Source organism: Lycium barbarum, chromosome 9, assembly GCF_019175385.1.
Source record: "Lycium barbarum isolate Lr01 chromosome 9, ASM1917538v2, whole genome shotgun sequence".
Classification (NCBI taxonomy): domain Eukaryota; kingdom Viridiplantae; phylum Streptophyta; class Magnoliopsida; order Solanales; family Solanaceae; genus Lycium; species Lycium barbarum.
In genome coordinates, this window is record NC_083345.1 from 99,623,380 (window position 1) to 99,633,209 (window position 9,830).

Here is a 9,830-nt window from a genome sequence, read left to right on the forward strand (position 1 = left end):
ACAATAAGCTTGAGCAACTAACTTTATAGGAATGTCGATATTTCTTTGTCTCCTTGTTTGACTTTTGCTAGCAAATTAAAGCATGAAACGCAAATTGACTATGAGCCCTCACTAACAATCGATCTCATGTTCCGAAGAGCCGATCAATTCAATATTTGTAATACTTTCATGTGACCTTCAACCTCATTGTAGGTGATAGAGTCCGGTTCAAACTAAAATTACGGGTTGAAATAAGTAATTCCGGAAGTATCAAGTTGAAATTTGCTCTTCATTTCTTTTATCGACCAAATGACATCTACTTCCTGAGTCCAAAAAATAAAATACCAAATAAGAAAAGAATCTAATGAGGTAAAATATAAGAAATGAAATCCGTGACTGATCAATTCAATTAGATGAATCACATATCTTCCTAACGTGACATGAATTTGATATATAATTAAAATTCACTTTCTTGGGATAAAAAAATCAGGAAAAAGAATTTCATGTGTATAAGCTCTGCAAATGCATGTTCCTAGATGGACGAACTCAAATTATGTCTATATAGTCTGCCAGTACTTTAATCTTGTTGCTGCCTATATAGTGTGCCAGTACTTGAACTTATTCCACTTGAATCCGAAAGTATAAGAGAAGAATCTGCATATATGTTCTTTAACTTATTTAGTTAGAAAATCACAAAAAGCAGTGCGATAAAATTAATCACCTTCCAAGTAGACGAAACATATTCCCTACTATTAATCTATCAGTAAAAGTACAAAAAACTATATATAATCACTTGCCTTGAGAGAAAACTGACCAAATCATTATTAAAATGCTAGAAATCCTTTCTGTAAGAGGCTCTATATTTGACCATTCATTTTTTCGTGGCTGCCTTTGTAACTCAAGTGGAAATGAACGAATTCTACCACTATAGTAAATTATACTACCTTCCCAACATAAAGAGAAAAGAAACGGAAGAAATGAAGCGGAGCAAAATAACGGGTTCTTTCACTAAATACTTAAATTATAGTCTTCTCAAATAGTCAAATTCCATCTCTAAATTATAGAAGAGCCAGCAATTGGGAAAGTGAATAAAGGAAAAGGGGAAAAAGTTATAGGAAACTCAAGAGACTCAAGTCATTATGTATGTAGAATTTAGTGTCATTTAAAACTTATAATGAAGCATTAGTAACTGAAAATTTAATAAAAAATTATGTGAAGGCTTGAAAACTAACGTCTTTAGTTTTCTTCTTTCATTCTTTGAGTAACTACCATCCCCTAATTAATTGAGTAATTATTTAGGCACTTTAGACTTTTTAAATTAAGATAAACCAAAAAATAATGAGAAATAGGCCAAAAAAAGGAAAAAAAAGATAAATGTGTTTCTAGGCCATAGAAAGGTGTCACATCACCTTATCCATGCCTAGTTTTATATTATATGTAGATTTTGGTTCAAAAAGCAAATCTATCTCTCCGTTTTTTTTTTCTTCTTAAAAAAATTACTTTTATGATGAATTATTTGTCATCATTGGCTACATTTCAGAAAGAGTCCAAAAAGTTTTTTATAAAAGACATTTTGAGATGGCCAAGATGCATTGCTCTTCTTATTTTGGATGTAGAATTAATGTCCCTTTCTTTGTCGATAAGCAGACATCAGGGAGAGTAAAATTTACTTTTATTTGATTTTATATCAATACTATATTAATTTATGATGCATTTCTTTATATTTATTCGTATCAATAAATTATACATTAATTAATTATATATTTTTCAACTTAATTTTTGATATAATTATAATAAATTAGTATAATTTATGCAAATAATTTTTTTCTGAAGTGAAATCTCTTCTTAACTGGTTGGTTCATTCATTGATCAAAAAGGGAAGTCCGACACGATACACATATACACACGACCAGAGTGGTTAGGAGATTACAATTTGAATCGTACCGCAACAAATCTGAAAGTAGTTTGGCTTTTCTTATTTCATTTTTAAATATGTGCAAAAGAATAAAATTAAAATAAGAATAACCACGATACCACCTTTACAAATGAAAACTACTCTTCTACATCTTAAATTGATTCCTTTTTTTTTTCAAATTTAATTTGATAAATTTTGCAAATGAAATAATGTCTATTTATTATTATCTTGAATATAAATTAGTAAATAATATTTTAAAATTATGCATGAGAGATTGTGTGATTGAAAAAGGATTAAAAGTTTTTGAGAAATGTTCGTAAAAGATATTGCAGGTTTGCTATGAACTTGCATACAGGAGATCAAATGGAGGGTGAAGGGGCTTCTTGTTTGTTAAATAGAAAATAAAATTGCTTCAGGTACTTAATGACGAAAGATCTACATATAACTTGTTATTAGTATTTAAAACTAATCAAACAAAAGGTACTTCTCCTAACTGTTGCTGTTGTTTCCGCTTGATCATTTATATTATTTTAACATAATTACCAAGGGAATATGAAAGGCATCAATAGTTAGAAGGTACATTCGGAATCATGACACTAAAATTGAAATTATAATTTTTTGGTGATTGAATTGTACTGAACTGGAACTGAGCTTTTGTAATTAACTAGTGGTATAATCCTGAAAATATTTATCATATTTGTATAATAAACTTACATTCCATAACTAATGCTTGGTATTAATGTTCATATTATTAAGTACATGTTAGTGTGTGGACTCATTTAGTCACATCTCTCATTAATTTTCTGAATATTTGCTTCATCCTATTAGTACATGTATCGAGTAATTCTACTCACCAAACTTAAGTGGATAACTACTATTTTTCTTGTGTGGCACGAGATTCAAATATTGATCTCCCATATACGTCATTCTATGTTCATGGGTGTTATGTTAGTTTTTTCGTCCAAATTTGTAAATATTTTTTGATTTTCGAGAGTACTTTGACTAATCTTTAAAGTTAAATTAGATTACATCAATTTTTTTTTTTAAATTAAAATTTAGATATTCAAAACTATACGAACAATACCATAAGTTGCAATTTTTCTGCAATATAATGAATAAATGCATTTAAAATATCGTCAAATTTTACATATTTTGAATCTGAAAAATGAAAAATATAAGATAAAGGGAGTATATGTTACACTAACATGTCCAAAATTGTTTTGATATTGTTAGTTTTTCTTTAATAATGAGAGTAATTTAGCCAAACTTCTAAAATCAGCTTATTTGAAAAGTATTTTTTTAAAAGTGCGTATAAAAAAGTACTTTTAGCAAAAAATAATTTGTGTTTGGCCACTTAATTTAAAAAGCATTTTGAGCAGCAATTTGTGATTGACCAAACTTTTAAAAAATGCTTCTAACTTTAAAGTATATTTTTCTCAAAAATGCTTTTTAAAAAAGTACTTTTAAGTAGAAGCTATTTTTTTTAGCTTCTGAAAAAAAGTTTCCGCTACTCTCCTGAAACACTTATTTTTTTCAAAATTTTTAACTAAACACCTCACTTTTTTAAAATAAAAATTTATCGAAAAATAAGAAAAAATAATCTTGATCAAACGGGTATTGTCATGTGTCTTTGGCACTATTTGAAGGCAAGTGTGAAATGTAAAATTTATTTTAAATGTAGTAAAAGAGAAAAACTAATGGGCAGATAAAAGACATGAGAGGGCAGTCAAAGGTCAAAGATCGGCAACCCCAAAGAGTAGATTTAATTTACAACTCTTCCCCATCATCATCATTCTCCTCTACAAAACAAAACATCACACACAGTAGTCAGCAAATTCAACACTAGAGAAGAATAAGAGAAACTCTCTCTCTCTCTCTCTCTCTCTCTCACACACACACACACACACAGAGTTGCTTAGAAGATAGGATCTAATGGAGTACGAGAGGATTCACAAAGTGCAGGTACTAATTAATCACCACTTTGGAACTTCTCAATCTTACGTGCAACTTTTTATACTACTTTTTTTTTTTTTCTTGTCCTGCACAAATGGGGTTCCTCAAAAACGTTTTCTAATGCATTTAACCTTCTTTTCCCCCCTTTTTGCTCTCAAAAATGATATCTTGATCTGGGGATTATAGGTGTTTTTCAAGAATTGAGCTCAATGTGGTGTTCTTTCAATTGGTTAAATTTATTGGGATTTAGCTTCTTTTAAGGTTTTGGTTTTAAAGTTCTAATCTTTTTGGAAAATACTATGGTGGGTGCTGTTTAGGTTATAAATTAATGACCATTTTTGGAAGTTCTCAATCTTCCATGTAACTTTTTCTACTAGTACTTTTTTTTCTTGTCCTGCACAAGTTGGGTTCCTCAAAAATTGTTTTCCAATGCATTTCTTCATGTAAAATACTTGGAAACTCCTTTTTATTTTCCTCTTGGTGCTCTAAAATATTATATCTTGATCTGGGGTTTATAGGTATTTTTCAAGAATGAACTCAATATGGTGTTCTTTTCACTTGGTTAAATTTATGGGGTTCCAGCTTCTTTTTAAGTATTTAGTTACAAAGTTTCAATCTTTTCGGATAATCCTATGGTGGTGCGGTTTTGGTTACAAATTAATGACCATTTTGGAACTTCTCAATCTTCCATGGAACTTTTCTTAGACTACTTTTTTTTTTCTTGTCCTGGACAAATGGGGTAACTCAAAAAGGTCTTGCAATGCATTTCTACATGTGAAATACTTAGAAACTCCTTTTTTATTTTCTTTGTGCTCTAAAAAATGATATCTTGATCTGGGGTTTGTCAAGAATTATGTTTTGAACTGAATGTGGAATCTTAGCATTTTTTAAGGATTAGGTTGTAAAATTTGAACCTTTTCGGAAAATCCTTTGGTGGGTGCTGTTTGAAACTGCTCATCTTCCATGGAACTTGTCTAATAAGTACTTTTTTTGGTTCTGTACAAATGGGGTTCCTCGAAAAATGCTTCCATTGCATTTCTTCCTGTCAATTACTTGGAAGTATTTTTTCTTCCCTTTTTGTGCTCTGAAAAATGAAATCTTGATCTGGGGTTTATAGGTGTTGTCAGGAATTACGATGTTTGAACTAATGTAGTGGTCTTTCAATTTGTTGAATTTATGGGGTTTTAGCGTCTTTTAAGGATTTCGTTATAAAGTTTTAATCCCTTTGGAAAATCCTACGGCGGGTGCCCGTTTTGGTTACAAGTTAAGGACCATTTGGAAGTTCTCATCTTCCATGGGACTTTAATTAGTAGTACTTTATTTTTGTCCTGCACAATGAGGTTCCTTCAAAAAAAATTCAAATACATCTGCTTAAAATTGCTTAATATGGTGTAAAATTGCTTGGTTTCTGAAATTTTTGTTTTTGGTTACTTTCAGACTGGTATAATATCTCCAAGTAAGCTAAGGATGAAGCTTATAGGACCTCACCATCACAAGAAGAAAGAAGGATCAAATAGTAATTCCTCAAGAACTTCTCCTGCTAGGCTTGAGGATTCTGAGTTTGTCAACAACAGTTTGCTGGCTACCCAAAGTGGAGATTTAGAGGATGAATGTATGTCAATTTCTTCATTCAGATTTAGTAATGAGGAAAGGAATTTTGATTAGCTTTGAATCTAGTACAAGCTTGAACATTTTAGTGAACTGCTACCCGCTCAGTTTATCGTGTTCTACTTCTTTTTATTTTGACTCCCTCCGGTGAAATCATGGATCCGCCAAAGTGACCCCCGGCTCCCACTTTTTCCCTTTGTGCAACTTCAGAAACTTGTAATTGGTATGTGCCCCTAGGATAGTATATCTTTTGTTGCAAGGGCTAATTCTAAAAGATTAAAGTGTATGCAGTGAGAGTTTAAACTATTAGGTTACTCAAAACAGTTCTTATTTGTCTTATTTTTCAGTTCTAAACCATATTTACTTTAGGCAGTTACATTTACTTAGCTTTCGGTTACATGATGGTGTAAAAATATTTTCACAGTAATCTATGTTGCATTTGTGTTGTTGCTAGGAGAAGAAATATGTGTAGAAACATATAATACTTACCTGGGAAACTGCTCATTTATTTTGCAGATGCCAATTTAGATGCTGCAGAAAATAAATTGCCAGGAAATTCATGCCTGCCAAAGGAAAATGGGGAAGCCACTCGTGCGAAAAGACAGCAGTTTTCCAAAACGGATGGTGGAAATTCTAGTTCAGTTCATCCAGTTAAAGGTTGTGAAGATGAGAATTTTGATTATGATAGTACATCCAGCTTTGAGTTTCATAAAGGAGAGAGATCAACACACCACCATTCCGTAACAGCAAGGTCGTTTTCACGGCCCATTCCTTCTAAGTGGAACGACGCGGAGAAGTGGATAATGAATAGGCAAAATGTGCATGCTAATCATTCAAAGAAGGTTCAATTACAGAACCAAGCATACCGGGGGCCTGCTACGAGCATGGTTAGAGTTGCTCCAGAATCTAGTAGTTATGAAAATAAATTAGCGGTTAAGAAGGTTGATTTTTGTCAATCCGCATGTCAGATAGTGCCCGAGAATTTTGATTTTGATCAACCTGGTTCCCATAGTCAAGGTAATGGAGCGAATGCCGTGTCACTTGATCTTTGCCCTGAAAGTAAGGATTTGACTGAGGTGACAGAAGATAGAACAGGTACATTATGGCTTCTTTTGTTCCTAATGTTGATTTTAGCTGCTTTAACTTAATTTCAATATTCTTTAAGAGTTTTATACTTTCACAAGGGAAGGGGAAGGGGAAAACATCAGAAGGGAGGGTGAGGTATTGGTGTTTTCGGTCGAACTATTGTCCGTCCCACTAACATTAAATGGTTGGAGTAAAATACTCATCGTGTGCCTCAAGCAGAATCTTGATGCACTCTTAGAGACATGAAGGCTTGTCACTTTTTAGTGTGGACATCTAGTATATTAAGGTCGACGCATTGGATTTTCAGATGGAGCAGTGCCAATCCTCCGGCCTCAGGTGGTTGCAAAGAATGACGGCTATTATAGTGCCTCAAGTAGAATTCATACATAAGGGAAAAATGTTCCCTGGTATTAGCCAAAATTAAAATGCATGAATTTATCATTTTCATCCACGCTATTGATTGTTTGGCCTGCTCTGGATCTTTAACCAATGCAATGACCAGTCTATTTTTGGGCAGTATGTGGATGATATGACTTAGGGGTCCTTTGGTAGGGTCTATTAGGTAAAGTAATGGTGGTATAACATTTTAGTATTCAATACAATTCTTATACATAGTAAGCCATGGCATTGTCAATACCAGCACTATTCTTTTACTTGTACACCCTATTCATTACTACTCTTGAATAGGGTATAATGCAATGCATGTTATTTTTAATACAACAATCCAATCAGTCATTGAGAAATAATGCCAGCATAACTAATCCCAGATTCCCAGCATAACTTCTCTTCAAACCAAACAGCCCCTAAGTTGTTGACTTCTTTTTATACAGATAATTAATTTATACTTTGCTGATGTGAGCTGTTTGATTGAATATGAACACAGTTGGCTCTGCAATAAGATCAGTCTCCATGAGAGATATGGGAACAGAAATGACTCCTATTCCAAGTCAAGAGCCTTCAAGAACAGCTACACCTGTTGGTGCAACAACTCCACTCCGCAGCCCCACTTCTTCTATCCCGTCTACACCTCGTAGAGGAGATCCAGCTCCGACGCCAATTGACAATGCTTCTCAAACTTCGACTGAAAACAATAAAAGGGAATTGTCGGAGGAAGAATTAAAGACGAAGACAAGAAAAGAGATTGTAGCCCTTGGTGTCCAACTCGGTAAAATGAATATAGCTGCTTGGGCGAGCAAAGATGAGAAGGATAAAAGCGAGGCTGATGCTGTTGAGGCTGAACGAATGGAATATGCTAAAAGGGCAGCTGCTTGGGAGGAAGCAGAAAAGTCAAAGCACACTGCAAGGTTTTCCCAATATCAAACACTTTTTAAATCTTTGTTCTGCTGATAAATTATGAATTAACAGAAAAACCATTGATCTTCCAGATATAAGCGTGAAGAGATAAAAATCCAAGCTTGGGAAAGTCAGCAGAAAGCAAAGCTAGAAGCAGAATTGAGGAAAATAGAGGTATATCTCACTATTAGCCATATTGAGAAGGGATAATTACATTTTTGGAACACTCAAAAAAATAATAGTAAGCAAATGTATAGTTTTGTATATTAAGTATAAATATACATGTAATATACATAATGTTTACTCAAATATACACATATAGTGTGTGTTTTGTGTTTTGGCTAGCACCTGTAATGAATTTTGGCTGCCGGGCCAAAATGAAAAAAAGCCCTATAGTAAATTATGTTCTACCATGATTAAAAGCTTCATTCTTGGAGAATTTTGGACGTGTTTTAAGGACCTGAAGTTGATTATGGATGGCTGTATATCAAAGCTCTACTACTGAGACGCCTCCTAGAAATTGAACCAACCCGAGTCACGTTTCTCATACTGATGCCATTTAGCAGTCATATTATACTACTGCTCAATTTGCTGCAAATTCTCTTGTTGTTTTGCATCATGATATGTATTATTCAGGCACAAGTTGAAGAAATGAGAGCACAAGCACAAGCAAAGATGGTGAAGAAGATTGCTATGGCTAGACAAAAATCAGAAGAAAAGCGCGCTGCAGCTGAAGCTAAAAGAAATCAGCAAGCTGAAAAAACTACAGAGCAAGTTCAGTACATACGCCAAACAGGTCGACTTCCATCATCTTCGTCTTTCACATGTTGTGGCTGGTTATGATTATGATTAAGCAGGAGCGGCAAAGAAGGTCATAATCAAGTTTCACATGCACATTGAACTTACGAGTTAGCCTCTCTTATACTGTCCGGATTTGTGATAACAGAAAGTATAGTATCATGCCGAACGTTGTCCATCCTTGTATCTATTTTTTTGCAATCTGCAAATGTAAGTTTTTACGTGGTATGAAGTTTGGTTTGGTCATTGATTTTTGGCTTCGACTTGAATATTAAAACTGCCAGTTTTTCTTTTCTTTTTCAAACTCCTTTTAGAAAATGAAAGCAAAACAATTTTCATAAAATTTGACTTTAGTAAAATATATCTCAAGGGCCTCTTCTAATCTAAGGAGCCGTTTGGCATGAGATGAAATCACGAGATGAAATTATGTTTGGACATGCAATTTGAATTTCTTAAATTAGCATTTTTTTTATAAACATAAAAACCCCACAAGTAGTGAAAACTATTAAATTTTTTTCAATTCTTATACAATCTAACCAAATGAGTAAATCATAGTTCATAATAAAATTAATACTATGATCAATTGATCAAACTTTAGTTCAATAAAAAGGAAAATTTAACATGAATAGTAATGTAACTACTCTTTAATATAATCCTCCCACATGGTACGAATGATTTCTTCATGCCGAGCATGCATTTCTCGGTTGATAGACATGATTGGTAAATATATCTATCAACTTATGGGTTTTTTTTACAAAATATAAACGTATGAGTTAAATTTTACATTTATATTTTTTGAAATCATAATTTCAAATCCCAAATCATGTTTTTTTGAATGATTTGGGATTTCATCTCATGAGATGAAATCGCATATCCAAACGCCTACTAAAAGACTATTACTGAATAAGTGAAAGATGTACCTTCTTTATTGGAGTAATATTTTTTTGGGGGTCTCCCTGCTCTCAACACCTGACAGAAAGTTTTAAGGTATTGTGTTTCTCACCTGTTTGCAAAATATTACTACTAACATAAAGGTAAAGAAGCCTATGTTCTTTAGGAATCTTCTCCAGAGGGGCTTCCCTTTTTTTGACTGACATTTTCATTCATATATTCGATTAAAAAAAAGAAAGTAATTGGCTTAGCAAAATCAATGGTTTTATTTAAGATCATATTAAGGCAGCCGTTGGCAAAAAAGTAC

The 9,830-nt window shown here is 33.0% G+C and overlaps 1 protein-coding gene across 1 annotated transcript; it reads left to right on the top strand.

Moving 5' to 3' along the window:
• Window positions 1-3,648: 3,648 nt before the first annotated feature.
• Window positions 3,649-8,882, top strand: LOC132609153 (uncharacterized). The gene is made up of 6 exons (XM_060323017.1): window positions 3,649-3,856; window positions 5,285-5,459; window positions 5,972-6,550; window positions 7,425-7,845; window positions 7,927-8,008; window positions 8,471-8,882. The coding sequence occupies exons 1-6, from the start codon at window positions 3,827-3,829 to the stop codon at window positions 8,675-8,677; spliced, it is 1,494 nt and encodes a 497-aa protein (XP_060179000.1). The 5' UTR covers window positions 3,649-3,826; the 3' UTR covers window positions 8,678-8,882.
• Window positions 8,883-9,830: the final 948 nt, after the last annotated feature.

Coding starts and splice junctions, on each gene's coding strand:
- LOC132609153 (XM_060323017.1), top strand. CDS start 3,827: ATGGAGTACGAGAGGATTCACAAAGTGCAG. Junction 6,551..7,424: donor GGTGACAGAAGATAGAACAG/GTACATTATGGC, acceptor ATATGAACACAG/TTGGCTCTGCAATAAGATCA. Junction 8,009..8,470: donor CAGAATTGAGGAAAATAGAG/GTATATCTCACT, acceptor TGTATTATTCAG/GCACAAGTTGAAGAAATGAG.